The following is a 19,238-nucleotide window of genomic DNA, read 5'->3' as shown; positions in this document are numbered from 1 at the left end:
GACCTCGCCACTCTGCCCCACAACTCTCGATGGTGCTCGGGCGCCTCGGCCGGCGCGGGAGGTGGGGGGCCTTGCGGAGAAGGGAAACGATGGTAAAAGACCATAGAGTACCTCGCCAGCGGGTGGGAAGAGAGAGTGGCCAGCTTGCGCCCGCTGTCCTAGAGGCGGCTGGGCCGGAGGCGGTCGCACAAAGAGCCCCGGCGGGCCTCTCCAGCCGCTGTTCGACCATAGAGATGCGGCTCCTGCCGGCCCTGGGCCGGGAGGTGAGTAAACGCCTGCGGGGTGGGAACTGCAAGCTGGTGCAGGTGGATCTTGCCCATCCGAGGCAAACGTTTTTGGAGGGCGAGGATGAGGAGAAGGTCTGGGTGCGGGGAACCCCGGGAGGAGGTGCTAAAGGGACCACGCCAAGGAGCGGTTGCCCCTCGCCTTAGTCGTGTCACAGCTATGGACCGCTCCCGGGTACCCGCTGTCCCCTCAAGACCGTAATCGCGATGATGCTCCATCCCAAGCCTTGCAGGTTGCAAAGCGCCTTTCCCATTCGTCGACTCTGGTGACTCCCGCGCCCTCCCGAGAATGTGGACGCTGTCATCGTTTCCACTTCACAGATGGGAAAACTGAGACCCAGGGACGAAAGGTTATCCTAGGTGCCCCAAACTGCGTGGTAAGTCAGAGCCTGGTGGCAGGTGGGAACCCAGGTGCCTTCAACCCCAGGCTGGAAGAGGAGTCCTGGGGGAGGGGGGAGTGTCTTTTCCCCCCCAGGCGTTATTGTCCTTTCTTTCTCTTTCTCATTGCCCCTACATGATGATAATCTTATCTGTTCTCTGTCCACCTGTCTCACTCCTCTCCTCTCCTCTCCTCTCCTCATCCCCTAGCCGATGAAGGTGCTCTATCACATCCTCTTTGGCTCCCCTCTGAGACCAAATCGGAAGCTTTCCTCACCAAACCAAACTCTCCCCCACTCCCCACCCCTACAGAGATAATGAATGGAAACCAGTGAGCCGAGATGACCTCCAGCTGCAGGGCACTGGATTCTAGGAAACCAGGAATGTCAGCTTGCAGCCTCTAGGTTTCTTCTTCAGGCATGCTGCTTCTCACTTGGACTGTGCTTTCTCCCTAGCCCTAGGTCCTGACTGACCTTCGGGGTTCCAAGTTCATAAAGGGATTACTGTCTCTCTAGTTACAAAGAATTCCGTCTAAAGTCACTTTAGCCTGTCTATCTGGATATGGGCAGAAAGAGGAAACTTTCTACTTATGTAAAGAGTCTCGGAAACCCGCATGGACCATTCTACCCATCCTGTAGGGTCACTTTGAGACTCAGAAGCAACTCGATGGCAGTGAGTTTGGGGTGGATTAAGATATGTTGGCATAGTGGGTTATGTGGTGAATTCTAACTGCAAGCTCAGGTGTTCTAAACTACTAGCTGCTCCATGGGAGAAAGGTGATACTTTCTACTCCTGTCAAGATTTACAGTCTTAAAAACCCGCATTTCACCATCACTATGACTCAGAATTGACTCAGTAGTGGTGAATCAGATTTTTGGGGTGTCAGTGTCAGAAGATGTAAGGACCCCTGTTGTACAACTCCTTAAAGGATGCTTAGGAGTTGGCAGGGCAGGCAAGAGCAGAAGAAGGTAGAAGTGAACATCTGGCCATGAGAGGGGCATGTGGCAGAGTATGGAAGATTTTGCGAGTCTAAGGAATGACAGAGCCCTGGTGGCATAATGGGTTACACATTGGGCTGCTAGCTCCAAGGTCAGCAGTTCTATATCACCAGGGGCTCCTTGGGAGAAAGATGAGGCTTTCTACTCCAGAAAAGATCTACAGTCTCAGAAACCCGAGGGGCCACTTCTAGTCTCTCCTAGAGGGTGGCTCTGAGTCAGAATTGATTCAATGGCCAGGAGTTTTATTTTGTTTGTTTTTTTTGTTTTTTTGGAAGGAATGACAAATTGTTTGGGATGCCTGATGTAGACATCTGTTGAGGGCAGAGGTGGACGATGAGTCTGGACAGGTCAGCGGAATCGGGTCATCCAGGGCCGTAGAGCTATGAGACAGAGCTGTGAGAGGGAAAGGGATTTCGGGGATCCTCTGGCCAGTGTTGTTGCAGATGAGAGAACTGAGACCCATATTGCGCCATCCTTTACTCCAGGTTACTTAGCTAAACTGGAGCAGAACAAGAAATACAACCCGTTCTCTCTAGTATCTTGGGCGGGATATGTTGGCTCTCTGCTGACACCATGGTTGTCGTCTCTTCACTTCTCTACGTAGTCACGAGAGGCAACACTCCTCGGGTGAACAGTTGCCTGAGACAACAGGCACTGGGCTGTGTGCGCACGCCGATTGTCAGAAAGTGAGACTGCTGGGGTGGAAAGGGGGAACCAGGTTGTAGGGATGGACAGCAGAAGGGTGGGTGGGGGCAGACGTCGGACAGTGCAAGACATGACAAGATAATAATTTATAAATTGTCAAGCGTTCATGAGGGAGGGTGGACTGGGGAGGGAGGGGGAAAAATGAGGAGCTGATGCCAGGGGCCTAAGTGGAGAGCAAATGTTTTGAGAATGATGAGGGCAATGAATGCACAAATGTGCTTCACACAATGGATGTATGTATGGATTGTGATAAGAGTTGTATGAGCCCCTAATAAAATGATTTTTAAAAAAGAAAAGAAAGACTGCTAACTGATTTGCTTTTGTTTTCCTTCAGCTTGGCTTCTCAGCACCTGAGAAAGCACAGCCCTGAAAGCCGTGGTGATGACAGACCCCGTGTTGGACTCACAGCCAGCGAACAGCCCTGGGGAGATGGCTGGACTCTGCTCTGAACTGTTGCTGATCCCCCAGCCTCTTTCTCACCGTGGCCTCCTGGAGCCTGGGCAGAGCGCCTGCCCCTCGGAGAGCCCTACCCCTCTGCCTACGGACCCTGCCTGCTTGCTGGTAGAGGCCACAACGTCTGGAGAGGGCACAGGAGACATGGAGATCATTGTGGAAGCAGTAACTGGAAACTTGTCCCCAGGGACTCCTGGAGACACTCCAGGTACCAATCCCATTGCTGGAGGTCAGGGGGTCAAGTAGCTCCAAGGCTTGGCCTACGTTACTTTTGATCTTTTCTGTATAAACATGAGCGCACAGGGCAGCAGCCTATTTTTATACTCTGTGATGTGGTCACCGGGGGTGCAGTTGGTGAATGATGACGGAAGGCTGGCAAGGTGATGCTCAACCTTGTCCCATGCTCCTGGCAGAGTCTGTTCAGGGCCTCCCCTCTGCTAGGCGGTAGGCCAGAGGGGAAATGACCTTTCCGATCTCTCCAGCCAATCCTAGCTGCTGCTTATTCTTCCAGTCCCTTGGGACCCTTTCTCCCATCTTCACCCTCCCACCCAGGAACTACAGCCAGAGATGAAGCAGAAGGCCTGGGCTCTGTGATCACCCGTGCTTGGCAGGGTATCCTAGAGGTGACCTGATACATAGGTCCCTGCCCTGATTCCTTGTACAAAGCATGCTGAGCTCACCTGAGCATGCTGTACAGCCTGGCACGTGAGCATTTCTGTTCATTGTAAGAGAAAGCACCATCTCTTTATTCTTCCCAGGGCGACAGCCTCTTACTTCTTCTTTTTTTCAATAATAAGTTTTTATTTATTTATTTTTAAAAATCACTTTATTGAGGGCTCTTACAGCTCTTATCACAATCCATACATATATCCATTGTGTCAAGCACATTTGTACATATGTTGCATATATATTGGTACATATGTACATATATCATCATTTTCAAAACATTTTCTTTCTACTTGAACCCTTGGTATCAGCTCATTTCCCCCCTCCTCTACCTTTCCTCCCCCATGAACCCTTGAAAATTGATAAAATATTATTTTTTCATGTCTTACACTGACCGCTGTCTCCCTTCATCCACTTTTCTGTTGTCATCCCCCTGGGAGGGGGTTATATGTAGATCATTGTAATCGGTTCCCCCTTTTTCCCCCTACCTCCTTTCCCTTCCCCTCCTGGAATTGTTACTCTCATTACTGGTCCTGAGGGGTTTATCTGTCCTGGATTCTCTGTGTCATACCAGGTACATGTTCTGGTCTAGCCAGATTTCTAAGGTAGAATTGGGGTCGTGATTAGGGGGTGGGGGAGAGCATTAAAGAACTAAAGGAAAGTTGTATGTTTCATTATTCCTATACTGCACCCTGACTGGCTAGTCTCTTCCTTGTGACCCTTCTGTAGCCTCTTACTTCTTAGGGAACTACTTGGTGTTTGGGTTTTTGTTTATACCTGCCATCTCCCAGCTCTTTGCCACCGCTCTCTGTGGTATTCTGTAATAGCAAAGAATTCTGAGACAACTTAGCCAAATTCCTGTGTGTGGTGAACGAAATCCTAAAAAATATAAATCAAGAGCCCGAAGCAAATGTTTACAACACATAAGAAACAGTTCATGTTCTTGAGATGGAAGGTTGTACAGTAAGGAAAAGAATTTTAAAAGGCAAGTGGGAAAAATATAAATTAAAAAGGTAGGGCAGGGGCTGGGGGCACATCTGCATGCAATTTTTTTTTCCCTTCAAACTTTTTGTGAATTAGGTGGGGGAAGGAAAGTAACATCTAAGATCATCATTTTGGCATTCAACAACTTATACAACGTATCAAACCTCCCAATGCCTTGTCCTGTTCACACACACACACACACACCTACTTTTTAATCCATTCTGCCTTTCCCCTTTTTTTCCTCCTGCACGCAGTTCTTTATGTTGAATGGTCAGTGACCCTCTGAAAAGTTGCTTCATTTCAGCACACCAATACATGATCATTAAGAAAACTAGGAGATGCCTGTTTTGCATATCAACTTTGAGAAAAAGGAAATGTATTTTTAAAATATGGTGGTGAGAATGGGGAGAAACAGACCCAATCTTATAATGCTGATGGAAAGTGTAGTTTAATATAATCTTTGGAAGGCCAATTAGCTAATTACCACACGGTCTTGGGAACCCGAAGGCCATGTCCTGTAGTGTCGCTATGAGTTAGAAACATAGACAGGTCCTTTCCCCTGGTCATCAGACATCTTTCAATCAGGCCTATGGAGAGGCTCGCCCACCTGTCCAAGGACATGGGTGAGTATAGCAGCTTGTTCGCAATGACTGGGAACAACCCAGGTGTTCATGACTACGGGAAATGTTGTCATGATTTATCTATGCTCTGAAATGACCATAAGCTGGACACCCCCCTCCAACAACAACAAAGATTATCAAGATCTAAATATGCTTACATGTAAACATTTTCTTTAATACAGAGCAAGTGAGGAAGGGGAGCTACCAGCAGACCAAGGGCAAGAAGATTTCACTTTGCCCCTCCCCCATTTATGTGTGTGTGTGTGTGTGTGTGTGTGTGTGTGTGTGTGTGTGAACAAAAATTCTATGTTCATATATGTGTGGAGCAGGCATTTGCACAGAAGGCGGCAGACCAAATTGTGTGATGGGGAGAGGCGGGCCCTGCTCTTGCTTTCTCTGCTTCTGTATCATTTGAGTTTGCTGCAATAATTTCGTGTTGTCTTAACAACAAATGACAACAAAGAGGAAAATGACCAGCAAAAGAAGAGCAGAACAAATAAAAGGGAAATAAGAAAAGCAGGCTGAGCGTTGAACCCCAGCTCCACCACTAGCAAGCATGATGGTCTTTTTCTGCCAGAATCCCAGGTCCCTCGGTCTCATCAGGCTGTTGGAGGACAGACCGTATGAGGATATTTCCCTGGCCTTTGCCGCGGTCTTGCATGTTGCTCAAGAAACTCCTTGAGTTGTTTCCTTCCTAATCTGACTCACTCCTGAATTGCCCTTCTCTGACTTGATCTTAGGAGAAAGACAGGGCTTTCTATGCCTGTAAAGACTTATGGTCTCAGAATCTCACAGGGGCAGTTCTACCCTGTTCTGTAGGGCCCCTGTGAATTGGCATCGACTCAGTGGCATCGAGATTGGTTTGGGTGTTTTTGGAAAACCACGAGCTGCTCCAAGGAGAGGAAGATGAAACTTTTCTACTCCTGTAAAGAGTTGCAGCCTTGGAAGCCCGCAGGTGCAGCTCTACTTTGTCCTAGATGGTCATCATGAGTTAGAACAGACTTGATGCGGTGTGGTTTTATCACTTGATCTTATATCATCTGGCATGCCCCGGATGCTCGGTTAATAATAGCTCTTAGTGCTTAGTGCTGCCTCCTTCAGGCTTTCTGCTCCTTCTGTAAGTCTCCCTCGAGGCCCCTTGCTGGTTGCATTCTCTCTGTAGTCCAGAGCTGGAGACAGGCCTGCTTGGGGCCCCCGCTGAGATGCCCGGGCAAGTCGTGGTGTGCTTCTCCATGGCATGCCTCCTGTAGCCAGGCTTTAGACTCGGGCCCTCGCAGTAAATGCTTTTTGAAAGATCCTCCTTTTCAGCACCCCCGCACACTTGCTGGTAGTTCCTGGTGCAGTCAGGTCTCTCTCCCTGTCTGTCTCTTTTGCTTTGGTCTGTTTTAATGTCTTTACAGCTTTACTATATTTTCCGAGAATAAATGGAATTCACGTTCATCATTTAAAAAGCAGTCGATGTAGAAAGGTTAGAAAAGAGAAACAAACCATCAGTAATCCTGTTACTCGTGGATCATTAATCGGTGTGAATGATTTGGTGCATCTTCCAGTCTGTCTTCTGTTAATAAGGACATATAGGTTTTAATATAGATTCTACTGTTGTGTTCCGCTTTGTAAACAATAACATGTTTTTTTTTAATTTTCACTTTGCATGTACAGGTGTGTGTGTGTATATGTCTTATCCTGCCCCCCCCCCCAAATAATAATAGAACTCTCCATTTCTCCTGGGTCCAGGTCCTCACTCTTTGGTTGTATGCAACTTACTCAGTGGTCCTTTTAGTTCTCTGCTCTAACGAACCACCGGGTGCTTGTGCAAGTTTTCCTAGAGGATAAATTCCTCAAAGTGGAATTCCACATTTCAATTCTTGCAACAGATTGCCCTGCTGAAGAGTCACATCGGTTTACAACCCACCAGTAGCCTAGGCTTGTGCCCAACTCTCTGTTTCCTTGCCAACACTGGCACCAATCTCCTCCCCAGTCTACAGAGGCAAACGGGTCTTCTTGGTTTGGCTTGTGTTGCGTTGATAGCTAGGCCCAGTGTTTTTTCATTTCTTGGCAGTTCATCTTGTGGAAATGGGCTCTGGATGGCCTCTGATGTCCCGCTATCAGGGGCTCCTCAATGTCATTGCTGGAATTGAGAGCGATGCTTTGTCACTTGTGTTGCAGAGATTATTCTCTGGCCTTTTCTTAACGTGACCTGGCTTTGGTTCATGTTTGTTCCCCCATAGAAGAAATATTTATTAAGCACCTATTTTGTGCCAGGAATTGCTCTAGCTCTTGGGACTATTAAGATGGGTGCCAGGTGAACTGTCCCTGACTTTATGGGACTTCCAGTCCTGGTGGCAAAACGAACCTGTCTCCACTCCATGAATAATCAGGATTTCACATCTTGTACGGATCGCTTATCCTGTCTGATGTACCTGTCTCTGTTGGCCCTTGCTTGCAGGTGTCCTGGTCAAGGTGGTGGAAGTGTACTTCTGTGAGCGCTGTGGGCAGAGCTTTGCAGACCCCACTCTGCTGGCCCTGCATCAGTGCCCCGAGACCCTCATCCAGCCTGTGCAGGGTCTGTCCAGCTCGCCATGCTCCCTAGCACTGCCCCCCAGTAACCTCACCCTCCTCGGCCCTCCACAGGGCCGAAGCCCAACAGACAGCCCCTTGCCATGCCCCGTGTGCAGCCAGGAGTTTGCTCAGCCCCAGGCCCTGAAGAGCCACTTCAAGTCGCACCGAGGCACCCCCGACACCTTCTCCTGCCCAGAGCCCGGCTGTGTGTTCTCCTGCGAGGCTCGCCAAGGCCTGCAGCATCACCTGAAGCAGGCTCACAGCGCCGTCCCTGTGCCCTGTTCCTTCCGGGGCTGCCCCTTGCTCTTTGGGAGCCAGCAGGGCATGGAGCTGCATCGGCAGGTCCATTATCCCTTCCACTGCAGCCACTGCAGCTTCGTGGGCTCCAATGTCAAGCTCTTCCGGCAGCATCAGCGGAGCCACGGGTCAGGGACACGGGGAGAACTTCCTACCCTGCGAAGCCTGCCAACCCAGGAGCTGCTGCCAAGTAAGAGGCCAAGGGCCCCACTGCTCCCTTCCTGGAATGCACCTTATAGGAGAGTGGTGCCCGCATGCAAGGGTACCCACAGTAGTGCCTCAAGGGGACAGCATCGCTGGATGGCACTGTTGAGTTCCAAATATACAGAGTTCGAGGAATGAGTGAACATTGGCCGCAGCTACGCGATGGTCTTGAAGTTAGTCAACCAGTTTTTTCCTTCTGATCCTTTCCAGAACTTTCCAGGGACGAAAGTTCAATGCCAGCCCCTGGCAGACCGCTTGTAAACTTCCTTTTAGAGCAAGTGGGATTCAGGGAGAGGGCAAGAGCAGCTTGGGTGATTTAACGGAGAACGTTCCTCTCTGCTGGCGAGCAGGCTGCTCTTTTGTGGAGCAGAGGCTCTCGCAGCATTTCCTTACTGAGGCAGCTGCTCCTGCTGGTGGACAGAAAGAGTAGGATGGAGCGGGGCAAGGTCTGGTGACCCTGAATTGCTGAGTTGGGTTTCTCAGAGGGTAGTTTGGGCACTGGGGTCTGTTTACCTCCACTGAGCCAGGCAAGTGCTGTTGACCCCCTTCTTACCTCGGCCCTGAGGTGAGCGCAGGGATCTCACTTCCCGGGTGTCAGAGGTGGCTGTTCCCTGAGGCTTGGTTTCCTTCAGATGGGGGCAGTGCTGACAGCTGAGCCCCAGTCTTCCTCGACTGGTCTGGAATGAGAACACATCTCTGCACTTGGCCCCCTCGTGCCACCGGGGAGGAGGGAAGAGCAAGAAGCTGCCCTGCCCTCATCAGATTCTCTGTGTCTCCAGTCGCCGAACAGCCCCTGGGGGAGGGAGCACCTTCAGAGGAAGCAGGTGTGCCTGCGCCTGGGCAGGAGTCGGCTGAAGAGGAAGACGCTGGAGGAGAAGAAGAGTGTGGCTCCCAGAAGGACGCCCGGCCAGCCCTGGGAAGAGGCCAGGGGACACCGCAGGTGGAAGGTACGTACTGGTGTGGGGAGGAATGGGTGTGGGAGCCTGGCATTGCAGTTCTGGGGGCTGGGCTGTCTGAGCTTTGGCTGGGATGGCTTGTTTCCCTCCATTCCATCCTCACGAATCCGGTGGGAGAGTGCCACTTGGGTAAATGCTAACACAGGCTCAGGCTAAGGAACATTTGCCCGCCTGGCTTGGTTTCTCAAGGTGGAAGGCACCAGAGTGGGGCTCTGCGGTGTAAAGAGGCCAGTGGCTTTGCTGATTGGGCAGCCTGTCTGACCTGGCCTGGAGCCGCGCAGATTGGTTCTGAATCCTTGCTTCGCAGTTTTCCAACATAGAACATTTGAAACCCATCCACCCCGCCGGGAGCATAGTCCATGTCTGGTGACTAGGAAAGATCTGATGGTATTTCCTACCAGCTCGTTACCGGGACCCAGTGAGCCGGTGTTGAGACCTAAGACTCCTTCCCCTTCTTCTCTTCTGCTCACTCCCCGCTGGGCTGTTTCTCTTCCAAACAACACTGCTGCTCCTTCTGTGGATCCCGTGAAACAAAGGTCCGGAAGAACAGTATTGAAGCAGGCTTGTCCTCGGGAGTGGGTGTAAGGAGGCTCAGAAGGGCTGGGGAAACAAGTGACACAGGCCTTGGCAAGGCCGCTGGCTTTGTTTCTTGGGACACTTGGCTTCCTCATCACAGTTCTTGTTTACGATCCTATGATTAGGTTTTGTGGAGGGAGACAGGCGACATCGTGTTTGTGCCGGCCTCGGGCAACATTACGGTCCTCTTACTATTTGGCCAGCAGTTCAAACCCCCCCAGCCACTCCCCAGAGGAAGATGAGGCTGTCTGCTCCCACAAAGGTGAACAGTCTGGGGAGCAGGTCTACTCTCCCTTGTTTGGGTCGAGATGAGTGGAATAGAGGAAACCCCTGTGGCGCAGTGGGTTGTACCTTGAGCTGCTAACCACAAGGTCAACAGTTTGAACCCCCCAGCCACCTCTCCGGAGAAAGATGAGGTTTTCTACTCCCGTCAAGAGTGAGGGTCTCTGAAAGCCACAGGGGCAGTTCTCCACTGTCCTATAGGATCGCCGTGAGTGGGCCTCGTCTGGAGGGCGGAGAGTTGGCAGCAGGGGCTTGGTGGCAGTGAATGTTGACCTATCAAAGGAGCTTCCTCACAACCCTCTCCGCATCCTACATGCTCACTCACGCAGCCCGGTGTCCTTTGCTCCCGCCCCCAGGTGAGGTGGCTCCTGCCGCTGAGCCCCTCTTCAAGACCCACATGTGCCCGGAGTGCCAACGCTGCTTCAAGAAGCGGACCCACCTGGTGGAACACCTGCACCTGCACTTCCCAGACCCCAGCCTCCAGTGCCCCAACTGCCAGAAGTTCTTCACCAGCAAGAGCAAGCTGAAGACCCACCTGCTGCGGGAGCGGGGCCAGAAGGCCCACCGCTGCCCGCTGTGCCACTACAGCGCCGTGGAGAGGAACGCGCTCAACCGCCACATGGCCAGCATGCACGAGGACATCTCCAACTTCTACTCGGACACCTACGCCTGCCCTGTCTGCCGCAAGGAGTTCCACCGCAGCCAGGCCCTCAAGGAGCACCTCAAGAGCCATGCGGCCGCCGCCGAGCCAGCACCCCTCAGCTGCTTCCAGGAGGGCTGCGGCTACTCGGCACCTGACCGCAAGGCCTTTGTCAAGCACCTGAAGGAGGCCCACAGCGTGCGGGCCGTGGAGTGCCGCCACCACTCGTGCCCCTTGCTCTTCGCCACGCCAGAGGCCATGGAGACCCACCACAAGAGCCACTATGCCTTCCACTGTCCCCAGTGCGACTTCGCCTGCTCCAACAAGCACCTCTTCCGCAAGCACAAGAAGCAGGGCCACCCTGGCAGCGAAGAGCTGCACTGCCCCTTCTGCCCTTTCGCCACCTTCAACCCGGTGGCCTACCAGGACCACGTGGGCAAGATGCACGCACACGAGAAGATCCACCAGTGCCCCGAATGCAACTTTGCCACCGCCCACAAGAGGGTGCTCATCCGACACATGCTATTGCACACGGGTGAGGTGGCTGCCTGCGGGTGTGTGTGTGTGGTGTGTGGGGCGGGGTGTGACACACCACCTGCACAGCATGGCCTTGGCCACCACTTTCTAGCTTCCCCTAGCATCCCTGGAGATCACCCTGGGCTTCCGGTTTTACACATGAGCTTGAAATTAGCTGTCGCTCCCCTGGTCAAGTGGTCGAGCTGAGGCGGCAATCCAGCAGTCTGATTCCCCAGCGCTCCCCCAACCATTGTGCCTACGCTCAGGCCCTGGCCCAGTTCCGCCCTCCGCTGTTAGAGTAGGCATGCCCACACCAAGTTGGAGACCTCTGTCCACAAGCAAGGTCAGGGTGTGTGGTGAGAGACGATCACCTACAATCACTTGGAAGTTGCAGGATTTGGGGGGATTTTTTTGGCCCAAACTCATTTTTTTGTTTGTTTGTTTGTTTTTCCTCTTGTAACAGTTTTATTGGCACTTAATCCACATATTACACAGTTCAATAGTTCAGTCACATCAAGAACTATACACTCCTTACCACAATCAATTTCAGAACATTTGCTTCCCCCCGCCCCATGATTAAATCATCTTTAAAATGGGGTGTGTAATCACTTTCAGTTCTAATGCTCACACCCCTCCCATCCTCCTATCTTCATTGTTTACTCTCAAAATCCCCTCCAAACAAACAAACTCGGTTTAAATTGGAGCCTCCAATCCTGTGAGATCCCGGCTGAGAATGGTCGAGTTCCCCAGGGGGTCCTGTCTGGTGGCTGTGTTTTCAAAGTTGCGGGTTGTAGCTCAGATTGATGACCAGTCACAGCACTGCCCAGGTATGGTCTCCATGGGACTGGCATGACATCAGAGAGCCTACAGGCTGGGGCAGCTCAGGGTGAGTTTACTTCTGGACCTTCCTTCTGCTGGGCACCCGGGGCAAGCGTCCAGTCTCTGGGGGGGAGTCTTCCTCCTACCCTGCTGAGTCCTTGGGATCACCATCGTGGGGGAGGCCAGTGGCGGTGAAAAAACCAGCTGAGCAAAGCTCAAATGACCTGCTCCCAGACCACATACACCCTCACAGAGCCCGAACACATGTTGCTAGCCCGAGAATGGGGCTGGATGTGCAGGCGGGCGGGCAGTGACAACATGGAGGGGCTCAGAAGGAACACCTGGTCGGATAACAAATCAAATGAGGCCTTGAAGCTGGTTTGGGGAAGCTCAGCTTTCCTTCCGGCCCAAGCTCCTTGTGGTGGCAGTCAGGCAAGCAGTGGTCCAGCAGAGAGAGAGTGTGTGTGTGTAGTGGGGGTGGGGGGGAGAAGCAGCCTTGAAAACTGTGATGCTTTTGGCCCCCTGGGAGCACGTGACACCCCTGCTCACACTGGGCACCAGGGCAGGCTTGCTGGGGCCAGGCGGGGCCTCCACGTATGAGCCATGTTCTCCCCTTACCCCAAGGCGAGAAACCGCACAAGTGTGAGCTGTGTGACTTCACGTGCCGGGATGTGAGCTACCTGTCTAAGCACATGCTGACCCACTCCAGCGCCAAGGACTACATGTGCACAGAGTGTGGCTACGTCACCAAGTGGAAGCACTACCTCAGCGTGCACATGCGAAAACACCTGGGGGACCTCAGGTATGCCCCCCTCACCCCAGCGCGGCCCCCGTTCTTCCCCGTCCCGCAGGCTCTGCGCCCCTCAGTGGTGACAGCCGGTCTCGGTGATTGCTTTCAAACCTGGAGACTAAGGTGTCGCTCAGGTTCTTGGAATCCAAACCCAGGCCGAGGGGCCTCTCCAGGGCGGTCAGACTGTCTTAAGAGAACAGAGACTAGACCCTGTACTGCCCTGGGGTTCACTGGTAAGGTCAGCTCCACAGAAGTTGGTTGTCCCTAAAGCCTTCTTGGGGTGGGAGTGGGGGGCAATTAAAAGCCGGACCGGGAGGCTAGACTGCCAGCGTTCAAATCCTGCCTCTGCCCCTTACCTCCTTTGTAACCTTAGACCACGTATTAACTCTGTGTTGTACTTCCTCACTGTAGACGGCTCAGTGGGGGTGGCGGTTCAGCTAGATGGGCAGAGCCTGGCCCAGAGTAAGGCCTGCTGTTGGCTGTGAGCTCTTGTGAGTGGTTTCCCACCCTGACTGCTCCCACCCGCCGCCGCCTCCCCCTTCTTGCAGATACCAGTGCAACCAGTGCTCCTACCGCTGCCACCGCGCTGACCAGCTGAGCAGCCACAAGCTGCGGCACCAGGGCAAGTCCCTGATGTGTGAGGTGTGCGCCTTCGCCTGCAAGCGGAAGTATGAGCTGCAGAAGCACATGGCCTCCCAGCACCGACCCGGCGGGCAGGCCCCGCTCTTCCCCTGCCGCTACTGTAGCTACCGCAGCCGCCACAAGCAGGCGCTGCTGAGCCACGAGAACTGCAAGCACACGCGCCTGCGCGAGTTCTGCTGCGCCCTCTGTGACTACCGCACCTTTAGCAATACCACCCTCTTCTTCCACAAGCGCAAGGCCCACGGCTACATGCCCGGGGACCAGGTCTGGCAGCTCCACCCTGCTAGCCAGGAGCAGGAGCCAGAGGGCTCCAGGCAGTGCCCTGCACCCCCGGCAGACGCTGAGCCCCAGGAGCTGGGCCCTGTCCCTGAGACTGCAGTGGAGGCCAGCTCTGGCCAAGCTGTGTCTGAGCTGAGCGAGGACAGAGCTGAGCAGCAGGCTTGCAGTGAGGTTCCCCAAGAGAGCGAGCTACTTGGTGGCCCTAGCCCGGCGGAGGTGGATGAGAGCTCCTGCACCCTGCACCTGGAGGCCCTGCGGGTGGAGCTGGAACCCTTGGCCGAACTGCCCCTGGAGGAAAAGACCCCTGAGACGGCCCCAGTGGAGGGCAGGCCCATGGACCCCTCCAGGCCCCTAGAACTGGAAGCATCTGCTGGCACTCTGATGGCGCTGTCCAGCTTCGAAGGCAGCGAACCTGCTGTTCTGAGTGCTCAAGAAGAGCCCATTCTGGACAAGCCAGTCCCTGAACCTCCCCGGAACCCCCCTCCCTCCGAGCAGCCCTCTAACAGCTGGGTGGGGCCCTTTAAGGCCAGTCTACCTGCCGAGACTGCCCCCTTGCCTCAGTTCCCTGAGTCAGAGTCCATTCTAAAGGCCCTGAGGAGGCAGGACAAAGAGCAGGCTGAGGCCCTGGTGCTGGAGGGGCGGGTGCAGATGGTGGTCATCCAGGGAGAGGGCCCAGCCTTCCGCTGCCCGCACTGCCCTTTCATCAGCCGCCGCGAGAAGGCCCTGAGTCTGCATGCCAGGGCTGGCTGCCAAGGCCGCCGAGAGCCCCTGCGGTGCCCCGAGTGTGGGGCCAGCTTTAAGCAGCAGCGGGGCCTCAGCACCCACCTGCTGAAGAAGTGTCCTGTCCTCAGAAAGAACAAGGGCGCGCCCAGGGCAGATCCAGCCAGCTTACCACCCTCAGGCCCCCAGGCTGCCGAGGACACCAAGTCCCTGCCCGAGCCTTTAGCACTGGACCTAGTGGCTCCCAAAAGCACCCCTTCTGAGCTGCCTGATGAGCCCAGTGAAACCGAGGAGCCTCCTGGTACCCCCTCCGGCTCCCCCGCCCCACCTGCAGCCAGCCCCCCGCCGGCAACACCCCCGGAGAAGTTCCGCTTTGAGCAGGGCAAGTTCCGTTGCAGTTCCTGTGCCTTCCTGTGCTCCAGACTCTCCTCCATCACCTCTCACGTGGCCGAAGGCTGCCGGGGGGGACGCGGAGAAGGGAGGCGGGCGGTCACTGCAGCCAAGCCTGCCCTGTGCCCGGTGTACAGCGGGGACTCTGCTCCCCAGGGCAGTGGGAGCTCGGAGCCCAGCCCTGGTGGTGGGGACACAGCCGTGGTCCCAAGGCTAAAGGGCACTCGCTTCTCCTGCCCCACCTGCCCCTTCAGCTGCCAGCAGGCACGCGCGCTGCGGACTCACCAGGCGCGGGGCTGCCCACTCCAGAGTCCTGGGGAGTCACACTGCGGCCTCTGCCCGGTCACAGCCGCCACCCTGCGGGGCCACCAGAAGAGGAGGCCCCTGGCTGCTGGGCCCGCCCGCGGCCCCCGGCCCCCGCTGCAGTGCGGGGACTGTAGCTTCACCTGCAAGCAGAGCCGCTGCCTACAGCAGCACCGGCGCCTCAAGCATGAGGGGGTGAAGCCACACCAGTGTCCCTTCTGCGACTTCTCCACCACCCGACGCTACCGCCTGGAGGCCCACCAGTCCCGGCACACGGGAGTGGGCCGCATCCCCTGCAGCTCCTGCCCCCAGACGTTCGGGACCAACTCGAAGCTGCGCCTGCACCAACTGAGGGTGCACGACAAGACCCCCACCCACTTCTGCCCGCTGTGTGACTACAGCGGCTACCTCCGCCACGACATCACGCGGCACGTCAACAGCTGCCACCAGGGCACCCCAGCCTTCGCCTGCCCGCAATGCGAGGCCCAGTTCAGCTCCGAAACGGCGCTCAAGCAGCATGTCCTGCGCCGGCACCCGGAGCCCCCTGCCCCTGCCCCAGGCGCCCCTGCAGAGGCAGCCCAAGACCCCCTCCGCTGCGCCCGCTGCGGGCTGCTGTGTCCCAGTCCCGCCAGCCTGCGGGGACACACCCGCCGGCAGCACCCCAGGCTCGAGTGCGCCGCCTGTCGGGAGGCCTTCCCCAGCCGGCCCGCCCTGGACCAGCACCGGAGGCAGCGGCACTTCAGCCACCGCTGCCAGCTCTGTGACTTCGCGGCCCGCGAGCAGGTGGGCCTGGTGTCTCACTACCTGGAGCAGCACGAAGCGGCGCCGGACGGGGACGCCAGCCAGCGCCCTCTGCGCTGTCCTTTCTGCGACTTTGCCTGCCGCCACCAGCTGGTCCTTGATCACCACGTCAAGGGGCATGGGGGCACCCGGCTCTACAAGTGTACGGACTGTGCGTACAGCACCAAGAACCGGCAGAAGATCACCTGGCACAGCCGTGTCCACACCGGGGAGAAGCCCTACCGCTGCCACCTCTGTCCCTATGCCTGTGCCGACCCCTCTCGCCTCAAGGTAAGACCCAAGGCCTGGCGAGCAGGGCCAGTGAGGAGGGCTGACCCTGGGGCCTGGCTCCGCCAAACATGAGCTCTGTGGCCCCGGGTGAGTTCCCTAGCTCCTCCAACCCACTGATCCCTCAAGTGTCAACAGTGCTAGGACTGACCAGGGGTCGAGGGCTGTGACAATGTCGGAGGTTCCATCTTGGGGACTTGGCATGTGATAAAGGCATGGAGCAGTAGGTTAGGTGTTACCTGGATAATAATCCCAGCTACCATTGAGCACTTGCTGGATGCCAGGCTCTGTGGTTAATCCCAATACAAACTCGAGAGACAGATGTCTACAATGCCACACGGTACAGATGCCACTGTTAATAAGTGACATAGGTCGGGGCAGATCCAGAAGGAGGGCACACAAGTCCGGGTGGTGTCACATGGCCAGGTGAGAAGACCTGTGATGGGAGAACACGTGGGCCAGGGGAGCAGGTGCTCAGGGAGGCGGGGCACGCCTTCAGGATGTCCCCTGTGCCTCTCCCTCCTCCAGTATCACATGCGGATCCACAAGGAGGAGCGCAAGTACTTGTGCCCCGACTGCGGCTACAAGTGCAAGTGGGTCAATCAGCTCAAGTACCACATGACGAAGCACACGGGTGAGTGCGTGGGGTCCACAGCCCCAGGGGGTGGCATGTGCCCTGCCTCTGTCTGGTGCCAGTGTTGATTTCCCCGGTGGGGACCCCTCCTTGAACATGAGTGCTGGAGGGCAGGATTCGTGGTTCCCACATGGACTTGCTGGAGCTTTCAGGAGCAAGGAGGAGAAACGGGACCTTCTCCTGTCTCCTGGTCTTCAAGTTAGGGCCCAATGCACTGTGGCCCCAGGGAAGGTGCCTGGTGGGATGGACATGTGATTGGGACCCTCATCCGTGGAGGAAGGGACCCGGTACCTTTCACAGCCTTCTGTCTCTGGCAAGGCCACTTTTCTCGCCCCCACCCCTTCTCTCTTAAGCATTTCCTTTTACTTCTCGACTTGAACAAGACTTGTTTTTCAGCAGGTCCCCAAATCCCTTCAGTGTCCTGGGACCAAGAGGGGGTTGGCATTTCCCCTTCGAGAGCCTGGCATAGTGAATGGTCCTTGCTTACAGCAGTCCAGTTAGTCATCCCACATCCTCCAAACACCCACTGCATGAAAGGTGCTGTGTTGGGGGTCTAGGAAGCCTGGTGGCATGGTGGTTCTGTGTTGGGCTGCTGACCACAAGGTCAATAGTTCGAAACCACCAGCTGCTCCTCAAGAGAAAGATGAGGCTTTCTACTCTTGCAAAGAGTTGCAGCCTTGGAAACCCACAGGGGCAGTTCTACCCTGTCCTATAGAGCTGCCGTGAGTGGGGGAATCCACTCAATGGCTGTGAGTTTTGGTTTTTAGGTGCATGTGTGAGTGTGTGTTGGGGGCAGAGCAAAGACTTGTCCAACATATCTGGAGCATTCCAGATTTCGGCCATTAGCTGGTCGTCTGTGTTGCCCTGTGTCGGGATCATGGTGGGCAGGTGGGCCTCTGCACCATGCTCACTCCCCGTCCATGGTGGCATGGGGCTCCCTCCACCACTGACCCCTGTCTCTGCCCTGCCCTCAGGTCTGAAGCCCTATCAGTGCCCCGAGTGTGAGTACTGCACGAACCGGGCTGACGCACTGCGTGTGCACCGGGAGACACGGCACCGCGAGGCGCGGGCCTTCATGTGTGAGCAGTGCGGCAAGGCTTTTAAGACACGCTTTCTGCTGCGCACTCACCTCCGCAAGCACAGCGAGGCCAAGCCCTACGTGTGCAACGTGTGCCACCGCGCCTTCCGCTGGGCCGCCGGCCTGCGCCACCATGCCCTCACCCACACCGACCGCCACCCCTTCTTCTGCCGCCTCTGCAGCTACAAAGCCAAGCAGAAGTTCCAAGTGGTGAAGCATGTGCGCAGGCACCATCCTGACCAGGGCGACCCCAGCCAGGGTGTGGGTAAAGACCCCACTACCCCCACCGTGCACCTGCATGACGTGCAACTGGAGGACCCAGGCCCGCCCGCACCTGCAGCCCCACCCACTGGCCCTGAGGGCTGAGTGCCTGCCCACCTCCCAGGCAGGAAAGGAGGGCGTGGGCCCAGGCATGCACACTGGACCCAGAGCAGGCCTGTGGAGCCCAGGGCCTAAGGCCAGGCTGGCTTTGGGGTACAGGGGAGGATGGAGCCCACAAGGGGCCCAGGCTCTTGTACTTTGGGACGATGGCTGTATAAGAGACATGGACTACAACCTGGATTCTTGCAGCAGTGCTGCGTGTTTTTAACTTCTGAGTTCCTGTTTCCTCACCAGCACGCCATGGAAGGCTCTGACTGCTGGAGCGTGGTGTTACCCACTCCATTCTGCTCCTTCCTTCTTCCAACACTGCTTTCCACCCCTGGGCAGCATCCTCAGAGCAGTTGTGTCTACTTGCATGTGCTGTGGTGCCGAATGCTTGATAAAGCATGTCAAACGGAGGGACAGTCGTCCAGATGCCTCCCACTTTCTCTCGTAACGTTTCCAGGCTGTCGTCTGCCCTGCCACCTCTCAGGCTTCTGCCTCCCCTGGGTCGCCTTCCATCTTCACCTGCTGGTGGGTTCTAAAGGAGGCCCAGAAAGGCCTGCCTTCTCTCTGCCTTTGGGCCTGTTGTGGCCCCTGCCCCCTCGCTCTCCTTCAGAGCCCTCTGTCTACCTGTTCAGGGAGGACTGCCATCACTAAGCATCCCCCAGGCCACGGCTTCATTCCCCATCAATCCTAGCAGCAGCACTGGAAGTTAGGAGCTGGAGTGCTATACATTATTCCCAAGGCCTGTGTAATTAGTGATGGATTCTAGGACCCGTTCTGACTTCACTGCCAACTCAAGTGAGCCTATGGGGCAGCACAGACCGCCCCATAGGGTTTCCATGGCTGTCATCTTTACGGAAGTAAGGCTGCCACATCTTTCTTCCGTGGAGCAGCTGGTAGGTTTGAACTGCCACTGTTTTGGTTTCTAGCTGAGCTCTTGGCCACTGTGTCACCTGGGCTCCTTCTATGCAGAGACACTTGGGAAAATTAAAGAAGGCACTATTTATATTAGGCTGGGACAGCAGTCATAG

The 19,238-nt window shown here is 55.5% G+C and overlaps 1 protein-coding gene across 3 annotated transcripts; it reads left to right on the top strand.

The window, feature by feature from the left end:
- The first annotated feature begins 133 nt into the window (after positions 1–133).
- On the top strand, positions 134–18,620 carry ZNF142 (zinc finger protein 142). 3 transcript variants are annotated; one of them, XM_045294090.1, is made up of 10 exons: positions 134–263; positions 510–661; positions 2,700–3,026; positions 7,535–8,134; positions 8,928–9,095; positions 10,319–11,137; positions 12,562–12,739; positions 13,276–16,132; positions 16,658–16,763; positions 17,738–18,620. In XM_045294090.1, the coding sequence occupies exons 3-10, from the start codon at positions 2,747–2,749 to the stop codon at positions 18,205–18,207; spliced, it is 5,478 nt and encodes a 1,825-aa protein (XP_045150025.1). In that variant the 5' UTR covers positions 134–263; positions 510–661; positions 2,700–2,746; the 3' UTR covers positions 18,208–18,620. The 3 variants fall into 3 exon arrangements, with proteins under 3 accessions (XP_045150025.1, XP_030743390.1, XP_045150028.1); XM_030887530.2 differs by having other exon boundaries at positions 134–661; XM_045294093.1 differs by lacking the exons at positions 134–263; positions 510–661 and having other exon boundaries at positions 2,818–3,026; positions 8,013–8,134.
- The last annotated feature ends 618 nt before the right edge of the window (positions 18,621–19,238 follow it).

Source organism: Echinops telfairi, unplaced genomic scaffold, assembly GCF_000313985.2.
Source record: "Echinops telfairi isolate 266 unplaced genomic scaffold, ASM31398v2 ScPeMD7_3;HRSCAF=10, whole genome shotgun sequence".
In the NCBI taxonomy this organism is placed as follows: domain Eukaryota; kingdom Metazoa; phylum Chordata; class Mammalia; order Afrosoricida; family Tenrecidae; genus Echinops; species Echinops telfairi.
This window is presented reverse-complemented; position numbering and strand designations above follow the sequence as displayed.